Source organism: Xiphias gladius, chromosome 8 (genome assembly GCF_016859285.1).
Source record: "Xiphias gladius isolate SHS-SW01 ecotype Sanya breed wild chromosome 8, ASM1685928v1, whole genome shotgun sequence".
NCBI lineage: Eukaryota > Metazoa > Chordata > Actinopteri > Istiophoriformes > Xiphiidae > Xiphias > Xiphias gladius.
The window spans coordinates 3,065,736-3,089,540 of NC_053407.1; the positions used below are offsets into that span (position 1 = coordinate 3,065,736).

General features: G+C 38.7%; 2 protein-coding genes across 11 annotated transcripts; one reads left to right on the top strand and one right to left on the bottom strand.

Moving 5' to 3' along the window:
- Positions 1 to 273: 273 nt before the first annotated feature.
- On the bottom strand, positions 274 to 17,645 carry gan (gigaxonin). 10 transcript variants are annotated; one of them, XM_040132154.1, is made up of 13 exons: positions 17,096 to 17,245; positions 15,992 to 16,214; positions 15,652 to 15,766; positions 15,122 to 15,472; positions 12,847 to 12,915; positions 11,108 to 11,259; positions 10,658 to 10,779; positions 10,401 to 10,513; positions 5,631 to 5,780; positions 3,469 to 3,605; positions 2,453 to 2,587; positions 1,694 to 1,803; positions 274 to 1,595 (listed from the first exon to the last, which is right to left on the bottom strand). In XM_040132154.1, the coding sequence occupies exons 2-13, from the start codon at positions 16,210 to 16,212 to the stop codon at positions 1,423 to 1,425; spliced, it is 1,848 nt and encodes a 615-aa protein (XP_039988088.1). In that variant the 5' UTR covers positions 16,213 to 16,214; positions 17,096 to 17,245; the 3' UTR covers positions 274 to 1,422. The 10 variants fall into 10 exon arrangements, with proteins under 10 accessions (XP_039988088.1, XP_039988093.1, XP_039988089.1 ...); XM_040132159.1 differs by lacking the exon at positions 17,096 to 17,245 and adding an exon at positions 17,543 to 17,645 and having other exon boundaries at positions 1,423 to 1,595; positions 15,992 to 16,178; XM_040132155.1 differs by lacking the exon at positions 17,096 to 17,245 and adding an exon at positions 17,543 to 17,641 and having other exon boundaries at positions 1,423 to 1,595; positions 15,992 to 16,183.
- acd (ACD shelterin complex subunit and telomerase recruitment factor) lies at positions 17,620 to 23,171 on the top strand. Its single transcript, XM_040132163.1, has 2 exons — positions 17,620 to 17,730; positions 18,176 to 23,171. Exon 2 carries the CDS (start codon positions 18,271 to 18,273, stop codon positions 20,107 to 20,109), a length of 1,839 nt encoding a protein of 612 aa, XP_039988097.1. The 5' UTR covers positions 17,620 to 17,730; positions 18,176 to 18,270; the 3' UTR covers positions 20,110 to 23,171.
- Positions 23,172 to 23,805: the final 634 nt, after the last annotated feature.

The following is a 23,805-nucleotide window of genomic DNA, read 5'->3' on the forward strand; positions in this document are numbered from 1 at the left end:
TTAAAGTGAGACATTTTGTTGAGCTATTCATCCACCCTGACCTCCTCCTCCCTCTGCAGATTTGATGACTCTATAAAAGCCTCACACTACTTCCTCCTTTGCTTAATTCCTACGGCCACTTGAGGGCTTTGTCATTTGCACATAAAAAAGTTTTGTTTCTTGTGGTTATATTTGTTAAAACAACTGATGCTGTCAGTTTTCTTGAGAACGCTGTCAGTTTTCTTGAGAACACTGTCTCAAAATTCCGCATCAAAATTCAAACAGAGTCGGAAAGTTAGGAACAAATTCTCACAATGATATGGCCAAAATCCACAAACCAACCAATCAGAATATGACAAACAGTAGTGCAGCATACACTGGCATATGCAATTTTGTCAGTGACACTTTTTGATAAAGCTACAAATAAAAACAAAGTGCCCACGCAATGGCCACAAGTTGGATTTTTGTTTTGCTGCATTTCCGAACAAAAACGGAAGCGCACATCGATGATGGGAGATGACAATATCTCGCTACTTGCACATTTTTTCTCTATTTACATTGAAGCAATAACCACTCACTCATCACAATCTGATGACCCAAAATTGATTCTGTATAGTCTAACACAGATTGTGACCAAGATTTTATTAGAGCCATCTCGGATAGTGTGACATGCATTAAACACGCTGTTACTGTGCAGTGTGTAGGGGCCTTTATTCAAAATGCCTTGTCTTGTGGTTGCATTGCATTCTGGTATATACTGAGGCTGGTAGCAGAAAAAAAAGCATTTCTCCCCATGTGACTGCTGCAAAACCTCCCCTTGCTCTTTGGGGGACTGACTTCCCACTTAAGATTTATATGACTGAAGAATTTCTACCCAATGCAGCTGCTGAAAATTTCGTGACAAATGTTTATGTTTTTTTAAATTTGGCCAGAAAGATGAACAATACACCACCAAACAGCATAATATGTCTTAAAATGCCGATTGCACCACAGCAGAACTGTTAAACTGTTTCCTCTAAAATATGCATCATAATTCGTTCAAGTGAATGTGGCAGTTAATTTATCAAGTATTGTTTACAGTTTAAATCCCTCACCAAGCAACAGATCACCAGTAAACATTACAAATGAGGAATGTCCATTAAAATATAAATAAAAATGATCAAATCCCACATTAAAATGAAAAAAATGTATGTTAATAAAATAACCACATAACATAATGTTAAAAATGTGTTTAGATTAACTTTTCGTCCTGTCAAGTCATACAGCAAAAGGGTCTTGAGTATAAACCCCTGAACGGATATTCACAATCCCCAACATCTAGCGACTATAATACTTTAGTGCTGATAAATTTCCTAAAACCCAGACCTACAACAGGTAGAAAGTACCAGTGCAAAAGTGGAGAAGTATGGACATGACACAGGGTCACTAGCTGGTGTCCTGAAGTCAGACTCTGATACGAAACATGCCCTGGCTCAACTGAAGGCGGAACAGTCGACAGTTGGCGATGCGCAGGGCAGTGCAGGCTGTTTTGGAGAGGTCGCTGGATAACATAGGCTTGGTGCGATGCCATGTCCCAGTGCTGCGACGAAACTCCCGGATATAGTCGAAGCTCATACCTGTACACACAGGAAACACAACCCTTACACATTTAAATACTGACATTGCTGTAACTCCATCAGAGCTCTGTTTTTTCGCATGGTTTTCTTTTACTGACCTGTGTCCAGGTCTCCCACAACATAGATGCTGGCTCCGATGGGCACAGCACCGTAGACGAAGGAAGAGCTGGTCTGGATACACAGGCTTTGGTCGTCGAGGAACATCCACCTGCACCCGTCATACCAAAACAGACATAGGTATCAAGGACAATTACAGAAAAAGACCCTCACATTTCTCTTTATTTTTATTGACAATTTTCTTGAAGAGTTTTGTGATTTTCTATTTATGAAATATGTAGGACAGGAATTTTTGAACATTTTGTTTCCATTTTGACAACAGTGAACACAGTATTCTATTTACAAGTACTTTCGAAACTATTTATGTCCTTGTGTCCCCACCCAAATGACATTCCAAATGAAAAGAGATGTACTTTTATCAATTTGATCTAAAAAGAGATATTCCAAATTTTAGCTCATGGAGGCATCGAAACCATTTTTTGGTACTTGTTGGAATCCAATAAATAAAAAAAACACAACTTTTAGAAAATCCATCTGCTAATGACAATCAGGCAGTATGGTCAAAAGTTCCATAACAGCTACTAAATGGTCTTTGGGTTACTCAAGTGCTGTCTCCAAGGTCAAGAACAAGCTCTGAAATTCATCATTTAGACCATATTGGGGCACTAAAACAAAGAAAAATAGTTGTAATAATAATAATAATAATAATATTATTATTCATAGAATCAAATAAAATCTTAAAAATTGCAGTTCATAAATTTCTTTAAAAAATCCTTCAGAAGCAGTAATTCCATATAGACCTCCTCATCTCGTCATGGTAGAACTCAGATTTGCAGGTCGTCATGTGCCTTTCCTCGGGGTTGTCAGGCTCTTGGCTTCGAACTCCACCAAACACATAGAGCTCCTGGCCAACGCCACACGCCACCGATCCAAACCTAACAAATAACAGGGAATAAGAGAGATAGGTATGACCAATGTGGATAAAAATCTTCTTTCATGATACTTTTATTCATATAGCCATATCAATATATAATGGGATTAAACATATATGAAATGTGAATAAATAAAGTGAGTACATTTTCTGGAAAATTAACTGAAAAACTGTTAATGGATAAAATAAGCAGACGGGAGTGTCTGCTACTGGATAATCTGACATATTTAATTCCTGACAAATGCAGATACTTAATTTGCAACATTGAAACCGATTGGACCGATGAAAAGCCAATGTGTCACAGAATCACGACCCAAAAGCTATTAACTGACAATAAGGAAAGGCCATTATTTACATGATAAGGGATGGGCCTACTCCTGATCAAACGTTTAAAGGCGCAGTGGCTAATCCAGGAAAAACAAGCCAACAGAGACAAACATAAAAGGCACCACCAATCAAGATATCTCAACCGAAAATCTGATTGTTGAATGGGTTTTCACATCTTAAGGTCAAAGGTTCTTCTATGACTAATAAATGTACATATTGTGACTCAACAGCCTCAGTTATAGATAATTTATCAGCCTGAGCAACACTGTGATGTTTCAGTATGACTGTGGTGTTATTTATGGGAAGTCAAACCGAAACTAAAACTGACAGTTCTGGGAGGGCGATCATGACCATGGAGCCATGTTTCATTTCCTGTTGTGCAATACATAATTAGTATAAAGTCAAATATCCATGGCTGAAATTTAAGAAAAAAGAATAGAAGTTAATAACATTAGAAAAAGAAATACTGACTTGTATGTCAGCTGTTCAAATCATAGATCCTCTTTCTTTTGTCCTGCTCAGACCACAACAGCTCACCCAATCAGTAGTTGTATGTACCTTCTTTCTTTCAGAGGACAGAGGCCAGTCCACTGCTGGGTTTTGGGGTCAAAGCATTCAACAGAGTCAAACAGCTTCCCATAGGAACCTCCACCTATGGCATAGATTTTCTTATTCATGGAGGCATAGCAGCCGACCTTAAGGAGAAGACAGACAGTTGTACAAGTAACAGTATCTGAACAGATGTTCACTGCAAAAAATTAATCACTTTTATGTTCTCTCTAACTTCTAGACAGGTCTGAACAACAGTTGTGATGGTCCTATGTCCATTCTGCATGGTCATTTCAGTTACATTGTCGGGTGTGTGTGTTACACTGGCCTGCCTAACTGTCTGGTGTGAGAGACCAAAAAATAGGCAACAACCATATAACAAGTCAGGAAAAGTCCATTTTATGTTGGTAAAGATCTTCAGAATTTTTTCTGGTCTTCCAGGTCCCCTTTATGTGGGTGTAGAGGACGGGTTTTTTGGGACTGAAACAATTACTCGACTGACAGAAAATCACTAAGCAAGAAAAATTATTTTCAGGCATTTTTTCACTTTATTTGATAGTTACAGGGGTAAAAGAGAAAGAGGAAGGATGACATCCAAAAAAGGTCTACAGCTGAACTTCAGCTGGAGCCGTTGCAGGGTCACAGTCCTACACCCTAAACTCTGAACCACCAAAACCCCACAATCATAAACAATTTTATAATGCCTTAATAATTTATTCTTAACATTTACTGCTTCCATCTACTCAAATCTGAGGATTTTCCCTCCTTATGCAATTACGAATTCAATTTCTTTGGTTTTTGCAGTGTCAAACAGAAAAAATGATTTGAAGATGTCACCTTGGCCTGAATTGTGATGGGCATTTTTCACTTTTTTGTTACATTTCATAATCTGAATGATTACTGAGTTAATTGAAAAAGAATCAAAGTTTGATTAATAATAATAAAAAAATCCTAATACATTTTTTTAAACAACAGATACTATAGATAATTTTAATTTTAAAGAATATCAACAAGGCTGCAATTTTCACTACAATGTTGAAATGAAAAGGGTTTCCCCTCAGGAAAATCTGGCTGCTCCACAAATTTCATGTCTTTCTACTATTAAAATTATAAGACCTTCAGTTAGCAAAGATGACATTTTTTGCCTAAGCGTGGAGATATAGTTAATGGAAAGTGTCCGTAATAGAAAGATTTCATCAACTGGAGAGACTGAATATGTTTAGTAAATTACATGGCAGTCTATCCATAAAGTCTATCTAAAGGGCTCAACCTCCAAGGATCATGAATATCCACAGGAAATCTCAATGTAGCTAATAGTTGTCAAGATATCTCACTCTGGGCAAGTGATAAAAGTTTTGGATGAGCAAATAGAAGGACTGACTGACTAAACAAATAATGCCACCATCTGTAGCCCCTCTGCAGGCAGGGCAAAATGAAATCAAACAATAGCATGTGATATCACAGGATAGACAGGGGTAGAGTGCTACAGTATATTGATAGTCCTTGGGGCAGTCTGGAAGAACCTGAACACACCAGGATGGGCATATATAAGTGTACAGTACAGTAAAATCTCCAGCAACTATGTTTTACAATGGCTTTATGGCAACACACTTGGTAATTTGTTATTGTGTTTTTAAAGGGAGGTACAACCCACTTCCATATCAAAACAGGAGTGTGCTAAAGAAGTCAGGTGTGCTGGATGTCGCAGAGTCAGGTTAGCAGTAAACTGTAAATGTAACTGAATATTCAGTACGAGCTACAGTTTGTCAGAAAATAAATGGTACAGCTCCTTGAGAACCAAGCAGATTTCAGAGTTTTGTTAACTAGCAGCTGAATATGGAGATGAGGAGGTTGAAGTTAACTACCTTCACCTGACCCCACTGCAGGCTGAAGCATGTCATTTCTGATGCAGCAGGATGTTACACAAGCGTTTGTTAAACTAATGTCACGCTGTACATTAAAACATATTCAGATCTATTTATAACATTGATTATTCTGATAGTCACAACAGATGTATAATATAGCATATTTTACTTTGATTTTCTACTTAAAAATTGTTTAAACTAAGGATCTAAAGTTTACTATTGTATTGTGACATTACTGGATTCTTGTCATCTACTTTGTTACATGTTCTACTATCCTATGAATATGATAAGAATGTGTGCTGTCACCTTTCGGATCATGGTCATACTGGTCTGCATCTTCCAGGTATTGAAGTGAGGGTCAAACACTTCAACAGTGATCAGCTCCGTTACTTCATTCTCTCCTCCAAGAACGTAGATCAAGCCGTCCAGCTCCACCACACCAAAGTTCTGACGAGCCTACATACATCAGTGACATGATAATCAAACCACAGCAATGTCCTACACATCCAAATACACATAGGGCCTTTGGGTTCAAATGCACCAGACATGTATGTCTTGAAATGACACAGCACAAGTATGACACCAAGCTACACCGCTGGCCTTTTAAGATTACATACAAAACGTAATGAGGTCTCAAGTCTTTGGACTGATCTGCACAGGGAGATCAGGGAGATAATCCTTTATCACCTTATAAAATCATTAAACTCTTTCTTCCATTAGTTGCTAAGATACAGGCTGTTTGTAACCACTGGTCTTCATTAAATTTATCCCTAGCAGCCATGATTAATTCTGTTGAAATTAGTTTTCTTACTTGTTTCAACCAATTTTTCTTCCGCAATCGCTTTTTCTGTAAGATTGACAAATTAGTGTCTGAACCGATTTGGAATAAGAAGACTTAAAGACTCTGTACAACTTTGCTCCAGAGACCAAAATCTCTACATGGGTTAGCCTGGCCAAATTTTAGATTGTACTACTGAGCCTCAAACTTAAGAGCGATCTACTTATGACTTCATCTGGAGGGCTCTCACCCTCCTCCAACATGGATAATGATGGAAACATCTTCCTCGAGATATGTCCCTCTGTCTCTTTCACTCATGCGACCATGAACTTCACTCATAAGTCTTTCCATATTCATGAAATGTGGTACTTGATTCAACATTAAGGAAGTGGAAAAAATTAAGGTGATATTTTGGCCTTCAGTCTCCCCCTATTGTAGCTCCAATAGCAGTAAATCCCTCATTCCACCCATCATTGTAACATTTTCCTCTTGGCATGTTTACGGTATAAAAACATTCAGAGATTTATATTTCAATAATATATTTTCACCTTTACAACATTCATCCACTCACTAAATCCTATCTTGCTCCATACTATTAAAATGTTAAGGGGGGATTATTTATATCTCGAAATAGCAGATCAGGTCTGGGACGAGTGCTTGCATCAGGTTCACACTTTCTCCATCTCTGCTAGGTGTGTTCTGATACAGTGAAAGATTCTTCAACGACATCATTTAACTAAAGTCATGTTGTTTATATCAAAACATCTTCAATTACTTCTCTATTTGGTGTCACACTTACACCTGCATTACCAAATCATATGAAAGACTTTATTTGTAACACTTTAAGCTAGACGACTGATTCTCATCAGCAGACCCCTGCTCCATCCACACGTCACTTATGGATTAGAGATATCTTATATTTTGTTGAGATAGAAAAAAATTAGGTGAACATTAAGAGGGTTTCTGCAACTTTGTGTATGACACAGTGACCATGCTTTACATACACTAATAGATTATCCTTTTTCGCCACCACCAGACTGACAACTTTTCAGGCTACATCTTGTATCTTTAGTTAACCTATTTAAATTATCTTTTTTTGGGGCAAATTTATTGTTGTGTACTCCACATGCATATGTTCTTAAATATTTATATGCACAGATGGGTGACAAATTAAAAGAAAACCTGAAAAATCAGTGGAGTAACAGGATGACAATGCCCCGATCCATAGGGCAACCAGGGGTCACTGAATGGTTTGATGAGTATGAAAATGATGTCATATGCTATGGCCAGAGAGCATACAATTCACCAGATCTCAACTCAACCTAACACCTCTGGGAGAGTTTGGACCGATGTGTTATACATCGCTCTCCACCACCATTGTTAAAACAGAAAATGAGGGACTATCTTTTGGAAGAATGGTGTTCCATCCCTCCAGTGGAGTATAAGAGACTTATAGAATCAATGCCAAGGCACAATGAAGCTGTTCTGGTGGCACGTGGCCAGGCCCAACACCTTACTAAGACACTTTATGTTGGTTTTTCTTTTAATTTGTCACCTGTCTGTATAGTATGTACAGTATATTTAGATATGTATACATAAATGTGGATGTTTATTTTCATATAGGGCATGTAACCCTGAGTTATATTACCTTTCATCACCCAGTGGTGACCATTTTCTTTTCTTTTATTTCTTTTATTAGTTTTTGTTTGTTTTTTTTGTTTGTTTTTTGTCTCTTTTGTCCCATTTATATTTACAGCTGTTTAAAGTTTATATCAAAGCTCGCCATGCTACTGGTTATCTATTATCTACTCTTCAAAACTCAATAAACAAAGACTTGAAAAAAAATCATTAAACTCCAAAATCTTTTTTTTTTTTTTTTTTTTAAACATTACATTTTATAAGAGTTTCTGATTCTCCCTTTAATCATTCTTGCTTTGCTTTTATGAATTTTAGGTAGTGGTTTACTTAGATTACTTAAGTCTGATATTCTTATCAAAATATTAACAATCTGAATAACAAAGTTGGCCAAGTGGTACAGCGGTTGGCATTGTCGCCTCACAGCAAAAAGGTTGCAGCTGGACGAGCTGTTAGGCCAATTGGCGACTCTAAATTGTCCATAGGCTTGAATGTTGTGAATGGTTGTCTGGTTATCTGTAAGCCCTGTGATTGACTGACTACATTTCCAGGGTCTACTCCGCCTCTTGTCCAATATCAGCTAGGATTGCCTTTAGCCCCCACACAACCCTCTGAAATGATAAGCGGGTATAGCTGATGGATGAATAATATATTGAAGTCTGATATTTGGACAGTTATACAATTTTCATACTTTTGCCTCTGTACACCACTACAATGGATTTGAAACTTTCAGCTTTAATTCAAGGGGTTTAACAAGAATATTACACTTACTGTTTAGGAATTACAGTCATTAATTACATTCAAAGTAATCAGACAACATACATAATAATAAATGTAAGGATTATTTTTAATACTTGGATGAAAATACTTTGCAGTCAATGACTGCCTGAAGTCTGGAACCCATGGACATCACCAAATGCTGAGTTTCCTCCCTTGAGATGCTTTGCCAGGCCTTTACTGAAGCCACCTTCAGTTACTGCTTGTTTGTCTGCCTTCAGTTTTGTGTTCAGTAAGTGAAAAGCATACTCAATTGGGCTGAAGTCAGGTGACTGGCTCGGAGATTGAAGAATATTCAATGTCTTTGTCCTGAGAAGCTCTTGGGTTGATCTCAGAGTATGTTTTGGGTCATTATCCATCTGTACTGTGAAGCACCAACCTATCAATTTTGTAGCAATGGGCTGAATCTGAGCAGATAGTATAGCCCTATACACTTTAGAATTCATTTGGCTACTTCTATCGGTAATCACATGATCAATAAACCCCAGTGACCCAGTTCCATTGGCATTCATACTTGCCTATGCCATAACACTGCCTCCACCGTGTTTGACTGATGATATGGTATGCTTTCAGTCATGAGCTGTTCCTTTCCTTCTAGATACTCTTCTCTTCCCATCATTCTGGTTCAAGTTAATATTGGTTTATTCTGTCCAAAGAACCTTGTTCCAGAACTGGGCAGGCTTTTTTAGATGGTTTATGACAAAGTCTAATCTGGCCTTTCAGTTCTTGAGTGTTACCAGTGGATTGCACCTTGTGGTAAACCCTCTGCATTTACATTCATGATCGTGGCTCTTAATTGTAGACTTGATTCGCGTACCTCCTTGAGTTTTCTTGACCAGGCTAGATGTTGTGAAGGGGTTTTTCTTCACTAAGGAAAGAATTCTGCAATCATCCATTTTAGTTTTCTTCCCTGGTCTTCCAAGCCTTTTGATGTTGCCGAGCTTGTAAGTGCTTTCTTTCTTCTTGAGAATGTACCAAATTGTTGATTTGGCCTCTCCTAAAGTTTCTGCCAGCTGTCTGATAGGTTTGCTTTGTTTTTTCAGCCTAATGATAGCCCCCTCTTTGGACTGCATATTGGGAGTTCCCATGCACAACTACCAAATGTAAATTCAACACTTGGAATCAACTCCACACCTTTTATCTGCTTAATTTGTCATGAAATAACGAGGGAACAGGCCATATCTGGCTGTGAAACTGAAGCCTCCGAAAATGGAGGGAATATGTATAAAAATGGCTTTAAATCCTAAAAGGTTAATATGCTATTTTTTGTTAAACCCCTTGAATTAAATCTGAAAGTCTACTCTTCAATCACATCTTGCTGGCTTTGATTCAGTTCATCTGTGGTGGTGTACAGAGGCAAAATTACGAAAATCGTGTCACTGTCCAAATACTTATGTACCTGACTGTATAGTCAACCGATGTTAATTACCACCACTTTTCTATATAAAATGTAAGCCAGTGACTGGGAGTTGGTTTCAAATTTTCAACTAGGGTTGAAACTGAACTTGCATTGCAGCACTGTGGACACCTAGTGGTCATAAAGTAAAACAATAAAAAGTGAGAGCATGTACTGTATCGTGGCTGCAACAATGCATTTCTTATGATGAACTGGTAATTCTAGCCTGCTTAAAAGTCATATATGGCAGCAAATTTCAATAGCAGAAATGATTATTTATCAAACATTTTCAGGGTCTATTTGATAGAAAGACTGAACTGAGGGTTGGATTTAATGTTACAGTGAAATCTAAGAAAAATGTGACAGAAATTGGACAGAAAGATATTTTCTGCAAAGATCATTTCTAATTGTTTATATACTTATAATGGAGGAATAATTTTAGTTGCTGAAACCTCAGAAGAAGTATGGTTACAGAAAGAGGTGAGTATACCTGAAGCATTGGGGGTATGGAGCTCCAGGTGTTTGAGTCAGGGTCATATTTCTCTCCACTGTCCATGACTGCGTTGTGTTCATCAGTTCCTCCCATCACAAACAGAAAACCCTCTAACAGACAGGAAATTCATTATTATTACTGACTTAAGTATTTGCTGGGCTTAACATTTGCACTGTTCTGTTAAAGAGGAATTCTCTTAAATTCTACCTAATTCATGAGTTACATGAATTTCCTAGCTTAAGCCCAGCACTGACCGGCAGCAACCACCCCGTGGCCGAGGCGGGCGATACTCATTGCCTGCAGCTCGATCCAGGCCTGTCTGTTGGTGTCATAGAGTGGACACATGCAGCGCGTCACAGCAGTCGGCTTCCTGCTTCTGTACAGGACGAAAACCATCAGACCAGACAGGATGTGAGTCGACTGTGTGATCTGAGAGAACTCAGCACTAATTTATCCTCTTCCTCTGGTTGTGACCACATTTCACTCTAAAATACCCTTATTTTCTCTGCCAATGAAGGCCAGAACTGTCTTGGACCTTGTTCACACGACAGAAAATTATTGCACAGCAACTACAGTTAAAGTGGGTTTTTAAAGGCATGTTCTGATAGTTCTGCATTGAAATTGCTGATAGTGGATTTCTTCAATTGATATATTTTCATGCCTAAAAAAAGGATAAATGATAAAAATAAAGACAGTAGACTCACTTGCGATCCTCTCCTCCGGCGATAACAATACACTCAGAGTAACCTCGCGGTTTGAAGGCGGCAAGCAGAGCCTCACCCTGCAACTGACCATCCCCGAGCATCGGCTGACAGTACTCTGTGATCACCTCCCTCATCAGTGGCTCCCCCATGGCCTGATGGGATATCATGCAACACACACCAAGGTTAGCTAATGAGTTAGCAAAGAAGAGTTTTTTCCTCAAAACCAGCATATTCAATTAGTTACATAAGTAGTTGGACAGTGATACAATTTTCGCCATTTTGTCACTGTACACCACCACAATGGATTTGAAACAAAGCCATCATGATGTGATTTAAGTGTAGACCTTCGGGGGTTTTGACAAAAATATCACATTACCGGTTTAGGAATTACAACCATTTTTAATCATTGTCCCTCATTTTCAGAAGTTCAAAAGTAATTGGACAAAGCAACATAATTATAAGGATTATTTTTAATATTTTGATGAAAATCCTTTGCAGTCAATGACTGCATGAAGTCCTCCCTTGAGATGCTTTGCAAGGATTTACGGCAGACGCCTTCGGTAGCTGCTTGTTTGTGGGTCTTTCTGACCTCAGTTTTGCCTTCAATATGTGAAAAGCATGCTTAGCTGGGTTGAAGTCAGGTGACTGATTTGGGCATTGAAGAATATTCCATTTCTTTGCTTTAAGAAGATCATGGTTCTGGGTCATTATTCATCTGTACTGTGAAACATCATCCTATCAGTTTTGCAGCATTTGGCTGAATAGGAACAGATTGTATTGCCCTAAACACTTCAGAATTCATCCTGCTACTTCTATCAGCACTGACATCATCATTAAACACCAGTAACAGAGTTCCATTGCCATTCATACATGCCTATGCCATAACACTGCCTCTGCCATGTTTGACAGATGAAGTGGTTTGCTTTGGATCATGAGCCGCTCCTTTCCTCTCCATACTCTTCTCTTCCCATCGTTCTGGTACAAGCTAGTCTTGGTTTTATCTGTCTAAAGAATCTTCTTCCAGAACTGGGCAGGTTTTTTTAGATGATTTCTGGCAAAGTCTAATCTGGCCTTTCTGTTCTTGAGTGTTACCAGTGGTTTGCACCTCGTGGTAAACCTGTATTTACATTCATGAAGGTGTCTCTTGATTGTATACTTTGACTATGATACACCTGCCTCCTCGACAATGTTCTCGACCTGGCTAGATGTTGTGAAGGGGTTTTTCTTCACTAAGCAAATAATTTTGTGATCTTTTTCTGTAGTGCTCCAGGCTTTTTGGTGTATCTGAGCTTGCTAATGCACTAGCAAGCTCAGCAACACCAAAAAGCCCTTCTTTTTTAGAATTGTACCAAATTGTTGATTTGGCCATCCCTACAGTTTCTGCTACCTATCTGATAGCAAACACTTTTTTTGGAGTTATTTTCAGCCTCATGATGGCCTCCTTCATTTGCATCGACACCTCTTTGGACTCCATACTAAGTTCACATGAACAACTACCAAGTGAAATTAGACACTCCAGAAAGTCTACAATTCAACATCTTGATGGCTTAGTTTTGAATCCATTACAAAAATTACAAAAATTGTGTCACTATGTACTTTTGTACCTAACTGTACAATGTCAGACTTTGTGAAACACTTCAACTAGACAATTACATCATCACATGGGTTCTGTTATTACAGTACTGACAACAATATAAAGCATACATTTAAATCTGGAGAGCACTTTACAGGTTCTCTACCTGCTCTCTCAGGTAGCTCGTGTCCAGGCCCTGCAGCCATACAGCAGACATCACTTCCTTTATGTGTACCTACGAATAAAGATGGAATAAGTTTCACTTTGTGGTTTTATGAACAAACACAAGCATTAATTCACTTTTTTGGCCACTTGGAAGCATAGGAACAAGCTATAAACAACACTGATATATCATCAACTTAGAAAGTTAATTTAGTGAATAAGTTGGGAAGAAGTTGCACATTTACACATCCAGCAGACACAGATAACATCAGCATTCATTTGGAGTCATACTTATAAATAAGTATGAAAATATAATTCTAATATTCACTCTCCATTTAGGTGTTTTACTCGCCACCACCTCCACCAAAATATCTGGCTTTGTAGCTGCTAATGGCACCACTATGTTCACCAACTTATCACTAACTTTGTCTGAGGTTTGGCGCTGGGCAGGTACTGTAGAGTGACTGAAAATAGCTGCCTGATGTGGCTAGAAACATGGCTGATGAGAGCAGTGACAGTGAAACAAAACATTAAAGTTGCGAACAGTAAAACCAAAGCAATTGGCTGGAAGACATGAATATGGAAGACCGAGCTGTGGGGAACTGCAAAGTTGCTAAATAATTCTCTGTGGGTTCAACATCGCGACAAGACCTTTCATATCACTCAGTCAATTCATTGTTAATATCAAACTTTTGATCAGTGTAGCTTTCACAATACAATGAGTGAAAAAAAATGATTAAAACTACTAATTAATTTCTGTTTTTAGCAATAACATGAGTTGTTACCATGTTTCAATTTGCTTTAATAGTGTTCATGAAGGACATCACAAGGAGAAATAAAACAGGAAAGTCATAGGAAGCTCCCAGAAAGAAGTATAAGGATGGACAACCAAGAAAAAACATTTAAACGATGGACTATCTTAACCAAAGTGCAGATACCCGTTTTTTAGGTTTAAAAAAAAAAAAAAAAAAAAAAAAAAAAAAATCTCCAGTGTGTTGTGGTCGTTCCAGGGGGCCCTTTTTTTCCACATTCTTTTTCATGCTTACAAACATTAATAATTAGACTGCTGAAACTTATTTAAGTTGTGTTGCCTATCAGAGTGATCATCAATTCCACATTAAGTATTGTCAGGGCTTCATCATCATTGTGTAGTAGGCCAGTTTAATGGGCAGATGATTCTGAAAAGTTTGCACTGCATTACCTCATTATGATAATGTACCTTTGACAAAAATTAATACAGAGCTGATGATTGTCATATTGTGCATAACTGAATTGAAACCACTGGATAACTAGATAGAACACATTGACATTTGTACAACTCAACAGCATGTTTGCAAAATAGTTATCTATAATGATGTTTATGTGATTTGAACTACATGGGTGAAAACATGACAGACGACTGGTATGGATCAATAAGAGGTTATCCAGACTAACCTCTTAAAACCTAGTGTTTATTAAAGACCGAAGTAAATTTCTGAATTCTATTGCAATGTAGCAGATATTGTATGGAGAGAATTACATTTAAACTAAGAACTCAAATTGATGTCTTTGATGAAAATTGGTCAAACTTACCCATGTGTCAACAATAAGGCCTGAGTTTTGTATAATAACAGAATCCTTACATTAAGGTTGTAGTTTCCAAATTTAATTATTTTTTTGCCTCCATGTGCAGAATTAATATTGGTTGATATAAATATGTACATATAATTTTTTACTGTTTGCTTTAAAGATGGATTCTCCCCTTGCCTTTTTACCTGCACCAAGGAGGTTATGTTTTCCACTTGTCTGATGGTTTGTTTGTTTGTTCGCAGGATCACGCAAAAACTACTAAACCGGTTTTACACCAATCTTGGTAGAGGGATAGGGAATGGGCCAGGGAAGAACCCATTAAATTTAAGCGCAGATTTATTAAATCACATTTTTCTTAACATTGACAGATAGGGAATTTTTCAACATTTTCTTCATTATCTGGCCTTGGTGGAGGTATGTGCCCTACTGAGTGCCATTCTAGTTTTTTGTTTGTTTTGTTTTGTTAGTGTGCGTTGTCTGCTTGGCACACCTATGTATTTCTTTTGCTTATATTTCTTTTTTTATAAAAATCATTTGACACACAAACTGCAGAAAACTTGAAAAGCCCCATATTCCCATTTAAAGTATATTTGAGTAAGAGAATTGATATCATGTTTCCAATCAGCAGTTGGTAGCAAAAGTTACCTGTTTACATTTTTCATAAGCTCTCGTCTCATCCCCTCAGAGAAATTGAAGTGAGTGTTACCCACCCTGCGATCCTCTGGGTCATGTGCAAACCATCGCACCACAGCCTCCAGCACGTGCTTTTCATTGCCCACATTTAATTTTTCCATGGCAAGCACCTCACAGAGCCGGTGCGGTGGCAGCTCCCTGAACTCCTCAGTGAGGGCCACATCACGAAAATGTGTTTGCAGGAACTCGGTAGCGGCATAGTGGACATGGTAAAGGCAATAGTGCAGAGAGAAGAGCCGGATGCCAATGCAGTTCTCTGCAGTGATGCAGCTCTCTAAGAACTGACAGCACAGGGACTTGAGGTCGGTCATGAGGAGCAGGTCAGATGCCTGCACCGTCTCCTGGATGGTCTCTTCACTCAAAGTGATCTGTTTGTGTAGGGCACACGCACACACGCAGGCAATGAGACAAAGAGGAAGGTGGGGCAATACAGGCCAAACAGATATCTACAACAACATATTAGGATGGATAGGAAACAATTACTTGTGCTTACTACACGTAAAACATAAGCATGTCACTTTTTGCTTTTTAAAGCCTCCACACTCACTTCACCACTGAAGATGTAGTCCAGGATCTGTTTCATGATGGCCATGGAGACCCCTTGCAGCTCGATTCTGTATGTAGACCCATCTGCCTTTGGAGGATTGTAGTTCAGCTTGGTCCTAACGGGATAATTAACACCACTGAATATGACAGATCATGGAAATAAAAACTGCACATATTTTATCATTCTCAGTAGTGCCATTACCATTGTGGAAGTGGACACACCCATGTTGCTTTAACATTGTAAACACCAGCCAAAGACAACAAATGCATGATCATGTCTGGACTGTGACTGAATCTGTGCTGAAAGACAAGGGCAAATGTTCACTGCCAAATTTTCTGACCTGATGTATGGGCTAGCAGCAGCCAGGACGTTTTTCTGGACAGGAAGCTCCTCTCCATCAACCACCAGCAGTGCATCGTGGAAACTTTGCTCTTGCCAGAAAGTGCGAAGGACCCTGAGTAGTTTCTGGGAATGCTGTGGGTCTGAAACCTTCGAACCAGGCTCACTCGATCTACAATTGGGCATGTCTAGGCTTGTGACAGCCAAAATGGTACTGTTCATTCCTGTTTACAGAGAACATCAAGCCTAACATCTTTAAAATGTCTCCCATTTATGTTGTACAGCTTACTATCAAACTTGGGATCACAATAAAACACAATTCAGGAGTTTAAACAAATTAACAGGGGACATTTTTCAATTTTGCTTTCACAAGACAACACACACACAAATGGTTTTAACAATCGGTTCGCAGCTACTCGTCTAGCTAGCTAGTCCTCTACGACAAAGGTAGACATTAGATTCTAAGGCTTAGGAGTAGACAGAGATAACTGATCGGAATTAGGGTATAATAGGGGTCAGATTAAGTATCATAAGACACGACTGGTCAGGGTTAGGGATAGGTTAGAGTAAGGGGAAACACATATGGACAGGGACAGGGATAGGGGATAGGGAACCAGACTTCCCTTCCCCAGAATCTGCTCCTGAGTCTTGGATTATAACGCCAGCCACATCACGTCGCGACCTGCGTTAACAAAATGTTACTAAAACAATATCGTGCTTAGAGAATCACTTGAATGACGAATATTTTAGAAAAACTTGAAAATTCATAAGACAAGCCAGTCGTCCTAAACTGACAGGCGTCTAAATTTGGTTTGGCGTAAGTGCGTAAAGGCTAGGCTAGTAGCAAAACAACCGACATGTCGATAAACGGAAGTTAGTATGACAAAAACTATGTAATGTCGCTAGCAGAGTTATTTACAGTCCAGTGCTGGAAGAGGTAGATCACGTTAGTCTGATTTGTTTGGCCAAATTACTAGCAAAACGGGAAAGCTACAAACACATTTACGTAGACGAGAGCCCTGCGCTGTACGTTTGCAATGGATCAAAGTTGTTGTGTTATGTTTTTCTTTTTAACAATTTAAGTTAACTCTTTTGAACGTCTTACCTTGGGACTACGAAATGCACTTTTCTTTTTTATAGGCATAGGCTGTATCTGATTAGCAACATTTAGGAAAACATTTATCAGTAGAGAGAAGAGCGCTGCAAGTGGGCGTAAAGACAGGTATTATGCTGCATTCTCGGCCAAAGGAAATGTAGTAAATAAAACATTAATATGATTATGTGGGCTATCTATCCAAATAAAGACAAAAAAAAAATATGTTCCCATAAGACACCATTTAGTGATCAAAGCTCTCATAATAACCAAGACAAACGATTAGTGTAATAACTTTAAAAAGTTTTATGCCTTTCATTCTCACGGCCGTTTACGTGAGAGAATTCAACTGGTACCCGAACGCAGCATCAGCTACCCGTAAAGCTGGGTGAACAAACAACGTTCCAATACTTGGATCAGATATTAGTTAAATTACATGAACAACTTCGTGTAACTTGCCTTTGAAACATTATACAAATAACACTTCTTCACGTCTTCATTGTTTACATTTCGGAATGGATATGAGAAGTGAGAACTAAAAAAAAAAGCGGAACGAGGCCACAAAAACAGAATAACGCTATCGAGTACACCACCAAACAGTACTTCCTGTAAGAGTAACACCGTCTTGACAACCAAGAAAAGTGTTGGTAAGTTTCTTTTAGCTATATGAATTAGCTCAATAAAACGACTATGTGATTATGAATTAGTAAATCTTATTTTCAGCGTATATATTAATGGCCTAGACTAACATTCGCATTTTTAATTTGAAGGAATACGTTTCCTCATTCCATCAATTGTTATCTCGGTAACTTGAACCAACTGCCATAACGATATGATTTGCGCAAGATTACACAAAGGAAAGAGCACTGACTACTTGTGTAGACTAGGGTATTATTATTTTGTGCATGCTACGATAGAAAAACTGTAAGGTGTAAAAGTATGCGTAGTGGAGATGTCAGATATGTGTCAGTCCTAGAATTTTTTTTTTTTTTCTTTTTACATAATACCTTCTTCCAACGATTTAACCTAAATAAGTCATGTTAAGCCAACAAAATAATAATTTATAATGGCTAATAAGTCTTTTGTTTCTAGCTTAAATTGTGCTGTTGTGATAGAGGAACCGCTGATCATCGTATATGTTTGCTTGACGGAACATAACTGAAGATACACAGTTTGAAACTACAAACATGCCTCGACCTTCTCGAAGCAAACTGTCGCCATGGATAGAGAATCTGATCCTGAGCTATGGCAGTCAGGAGGGGAACAGCAGCAGCGGGCGGCTAAAGGCTCATGTCATCGGGGTGGGTCAGATGTCTCAATCCCAGGCACAGGGCGCTGAGGGCCCTACAGGGCTCCTCTTCCTTTCCGACGGGGTGCTCCAGATCCCTGCCATTCTCACTGCATCAGCCTGGGAACATCTTCAGGAGCAGGAGGACCGCGAGTGTTTCACCAGCCTGGTCAACACCACGGTGTGCATTCAAGACTACCGGTTGCAGTTTCACATGGCCCTCGAACAGATTAAATGCAGATTCTTTTTACTAGTTGGAGAACTGGCTACCACTGCAGCTGGTCCAGTTAAAGACAACACCCCTTGCTTCACGACCCTGCCCTCTGTCAGGCTGAAGATCTCTAAGACATGGAGGGCCCTGTTGGGTCAGGAGGCGCAGGACTCTCAGAAGAGCCAGTGTGGGTTTGATCTGTCAGAGCTGCTGGGGGAGTGGCAGCATGACTTTGTGCAGGCTGTGCTGGAGGATGTTCAGGAGAAGCTGATGGTAGCGAGCAGTAGCCCTGAGAGCCCACAGCCCTCCACCTCATTGCTGACCCACCCGAACGCATTCTCTGCCCCAAGCTGGGATGTTGATAGGGTCAGATATAAGGGAGTGAAATGTTTCAGTGTCCCCATACAGTGTCTTCTCATCCAAGAAGAAGATGCTCAGCAGCTGCAAATGCCACCCAATTTTGGAAACAGGACACTGAGTGGGCTTTCTGCTGCCTATGAGGACAGAAAGAGGGATTTACCACAAGACTGCAGACCTTCAGACACCACACAGCCTTCTGTTGATGATGCAGAGTGGCAAATAGCCAAGCCAGCAGTTGCAGAGAGAGATTGTGACATCCATGAGAATTCACCTCTTCCTGTAGAGCACTGTATGCTATACGAGGGCATGATTGCACAGATGGTTGACAGTGACATTGGGCTTTTAGCCAACCCTTGGAACATTTTTCCTCCACCATGTGACACTTCCTCATCCCCTGATGTATCCCCAGAAGCAACACCAACAAACACTTTGCACAAGCCCACTGCTGCTAAACCCAAGCCTGATCATGCTGAGATCTTAACTAGCACGCAGCTTCCTGTTCACAGCCCGAAGGAATCCCAGCAGACATCAGAGCACAGCAAAGGAGAACACAGCTACTTCCCGCCTTACCAGAAACCACTAAACTCAGCTTTCCGCCCTGCCACTGCCAGTTCTTCAACTTCAACTTCTGTGAGTCCACCGAAACCCTTTTCCAGACCGTCAAACTTGTCCCCTTCCACAGACGACCACTGCACCTTCACAGCACAACAAAATCTCTTGGCTTTGGAGCAAGAAAATGAGATTTTGGAGAAGGACATTGAGGAGACTATTGATAGAAAATATAGAAATGCAAAGAGAAAGAGAAGTAAGCCCATACCAGGAGCACTTACCACCTTATTGGAGGAGCAGGAGGAGGAAGCTCACATCAGTGGGAACCCTCAATCTTGGCTCTTCCACTCACAGGTAGGCTCTGTAGCCAAAGAGGGCAGCAGTTACAAAAAGGGTCAAACTGCGGGGACCTTGTTAAGAAATGCTCCCACTGTTCACAGCAATAGCAGGCTGTTCCCTTTTTCTTACCAAGTGTCTTTGCGTAATCTGCAGGATTTCAGTCGAATCAAAGTTGCTGAATCCTTGCTGCACTGGGCAGTGAAGTATCTTGTTGTTCCAAAGGATACAGATAATCCACACAACATGTCAGTAACCTCTGAGAGGACTGAAGTTATTTAACCGTAGGTTCAAAATGTTGAAAGACAGATAAACTGGCCTGTTATTGTTTCAGTAGCTGTTTTCAGTTTGTTGAGTATTTCGGTCTCCTCTGACCAAGTGTTGACTCATGTTAATGTTCCAGAGCACCTCTGTATAGTTGGATGTCTATATCTGTATTTTCGCAAGTTTCTTTGCTGTCTTAACTAAACTAGAATACTAAAAAAAAGAAAAAAATTATTCAAAGTCCATTTGCCAGCTTTTTTCTGGAGCCGACAAATACATCTTGCATTGTCTTTCAGCGGATGTTTTCCCACTTAAAAACTAGTGGAAAAAAACCTGTTAAAAGTTTGATCATGATAAGGATGTGTTGTAATATTAAACTCCATGCGCGGTCCACTGAACACACACTTTTGACACATTATGGCCTTTTAAAGTTCATTTGGTGAACCAGCTGCCTATAAATCCAACACACCATCTCCTGAGAAAAATATCTGGCTCTTTGGCTGCTAAATGTTCCACTGTGGTCAACATCTAGTTGCTAGAAATGTAATTTAATGAGTGTAGTGAACACTCAACAGGACATTCATTCAACTCATTATTTCAAGTTACAAGATATAGTGTCAGAAGAAGTCAGGATTAATAGTTGTAAAATAGTTCTGAAAACTATCATTTAAAGTTGCCTTAAAAGTCATTAAATGTATTTATTTTATGAGGTTAATGATAAAAGATTAGTTGATTTCACCAAAGTCTTTATATGATGTTTTGCCTTTATTCGAACACTTACGGTATATACTATAGTCATGTAATACTGCAGTATGACTTGTAAGAATAGTTTTCTATTTGTCCAGAAGATGTCACCAAATACCACACATGTTTGGGCTTGGATTAGAAAAAGGATGAAGTGTCTAAATGCAAATTGCCAGTGAACTCTACCCAAAATGTACACCAGGTCAAAATCTCAACATTTTCACTGCACTGAAAATACCGTGGATGGAGAAGTTGTCATTAGCTCAGTGGTTAAATGGTTAGAGTGCACAAAAGTGTGTGTGTGTCTGTGTGTGTTTTGCTTGCTGTTACTGCAGTTGGATGCATGAGCTTAATTGAGCAGAATGATGTATGTACAATATGTGACATTAGAAGACACATTCATCTCCTACAGCTGTAAGGTTTCTCTATGTTTTCCTTAAATCTCAGTTTAAGATGTGTATATAGCTGCATAATGTTGTGACATAAAAATTCGTTTGAAAGCAGTATACACAAGTGTGACGTGGAAACTTGAAACCTCAATACTTAAAATTAACTTTTTAGTGAAGTATGAGATGTGTTGTGTCCAACTGTTAACATTTTTGCATATTCATAGATAGTGGCATTTTCGATAAAGGGAAATGAATAGAGGCAACTTTAAGAATTTTAACTAGGTATTTGAACTTGTTAGTTTAAAAACCATAGGACAAAATTTATTCTTCAAAATTATTTTATTATTATTTATATTAAAATAATAATTATATTTCCTAAAACATGTCTGGAGTCCTAATGTCCTGTAACTACAGTACTTTTTGGATTTACTGAAGAACATCAAGTTACATCTTTGAATTTTTTTTGACCCCAGTTTTTATTGATTGTCAGCTCAACTGATTGGATCTGCTAAATTTTAGGGTAAACTTGAGAGATCCCAAACATTTCTCTTTGCCTTTTGCCTAAAATTAGGAAGAAATTGATAAGCTCTCTCCCTCTAAGGTCAGGCTTTCTAAAATGTATGAAGAAAGGTCTTTTGAAATTCGCTAGAAGGTACAGTGAGCTGTGGCACCCTGGGTAAAAATAAATAAATAAATAAAATAAATATATATATTTCACATGAAAAACTTGGTAATCTGTTCATAATTTATTTGAAACATTACTTGAGTTCCCTCTAAACTCAAAATTTTGTGAATTATGTGGTTTCTCATACTGATTATGTAATTATGATGTTCACAGTTAGGTTTTGTTAGTTGTATGGTGTCAGTTGATATCAGATCCAAGGATGTTTGTACAGCATGGAGTTTCTAAATTAATGCTTCTAAAACAGTGGTGGAAGAAGGTGTCGAAGAGAAGCCAGGAACTTGGGGGAGCAGGACAGAATCCAACTGCAGACACAAAAGACAGGCTGATGCGGTGAAGGTGTTTTAATTTACAAAATAAGACTTAAACATAGATGGATGGGTGAACAGGTGGGGGAGTGACAAGCAAACTAGTAGAAACAAATGACAGGATTCTTTGCACAAGGAACATGAGAGATCATACATAGACAAACTGACAAAGAGCAAGAGACAGAGGTAGGTTAAAATAGTGACCAGGATAATAAAGTAACTGGGAACAGGTGTGTAAGTGGGAAGGGAAGCTAGGTGAATAAGTAGAACAGGAAAAAAGTTAGGGGACATCTGGTGGGATAATGGAAAATGCCAGGTAATCAGAAAGGCTGGAATCAATCAAGTGACTGAAACTGAAACAACAAACAGATACACAAGGAAATTTATCTCAAAATAAAACAGGAAATAACAGAGTCCAGTCATAAAGTCACTCAGAGGCGCAGATCATGACAGAAGGATCCTTTACTTAAGTAAAAGTCCCAGTGCAGCAATGTGAAAATACTTCAATAAAAGTAAATGTCCTACGTCAAAAAAATCCTACTTAAGTTAAAAGTACATAGGTATGAGCAGCAAAACTGGTTTGGTCCCTCTGACTATATTATCATATATGACATTATTAGATGATTAATACTGAAGCATCATTGTATAAGCAGCATGTTAGCGTTGTAGCTGCTGCAGATTGAACTAGGCTGAACTACTTTATAGACAGTTTTATATACAGGGACACCAGATAAATCTGAGGAGTTGTGAGTTGGGTTTTTGTTTTTTGGCAGGATTTTTTCCAGGTGATTTTTAATTTCTCCATGCACTCTAAACACAAGGTACATATATTGTGTGTTAGCAAGTTATGTAACATTTCTGTATTGTCTTTCTTTTGGCTACAAATATATTTTAACTGGAAAAGACATTCTGCTAGACAGGCTTTAGGAAGTCAGGTGAGATAGTATAATGAGCACCGACGGTTGAAATCGCTATAATAATAATAATATTGATAATAATATATTATTATTATTATTATTATTATTATTATTATTAGTAGTAGTAGTAGTAGTAGTAGTAGTAGTCGTATTCCTCAAAATGATTTTAGGGGCTAAAGGTTTTCGAAAATTCACAAAACTTTGTTCATGTATCAGACGTGATGTTTTATTGGTCTTGTGCATAGGTGTTGCAAAATGGCTCAGCAGCGCCCCTACAAAATTTCAACTAAGTAGCCTCGCGGTATGTTTCACCTACATGTATGAAATTCGGTAGCCACATGAAATATCTCAAGACTTACAATAAAGCCTCTTGAAGTGTGAAATTTTGGCGCAGTTTTTGCCATTTACAGACGTTGTATTTTAACAAACTACTCCTACAGAATTGATCAGACGTTATACTTTAACAAACTCCTCCGAGAGAATTGATCGACTTCAAACTTGGTTAGTGCAATCTAAAGACCTTCGCAATTCCAAATTGCAAAGCTTTGGGGTTTTTGTTGAACAGTGTGTCCATAGCTGCATGTCGAAACATCGAAATTCACCCTGCCGAAATAGGAAGTTGTTGTAATTCAAATGTACATTTTCCACTCTGCCCCAAACTTTACATGTATGAT

Bases quoted from the DNA above. Each gene is read 5' to 3' on its own strand.
- gan (XM_040132154.1), bottom strand. From the start codon at position 16,212: ATGAACAGTACCATTTTGGCTGTCACAAGCCTAGACATGCCCAATTGT. The intron at 10,780-11,107 runs GTGAGTCTACTG...CGTCCTGTACAG, and splicing joins GCCGGAGGAGAGGATCGCAA to AAGCAGGAAGCCGACTGCTG. The intron at 1,596-1,693 runs GTCAGTAAAAGA...CTGTGTGTACAG, and splicing joins TGTGGGAGACCTGGACACAG to GTATGAGCTTCGACTATATC.
- acd (XM_040132163.1), top strand. From the start codon at position 18,271: ATGCCTCGACCTTCTCGAAGCAAACTGTCGCCATGGATAGAGAATCTG.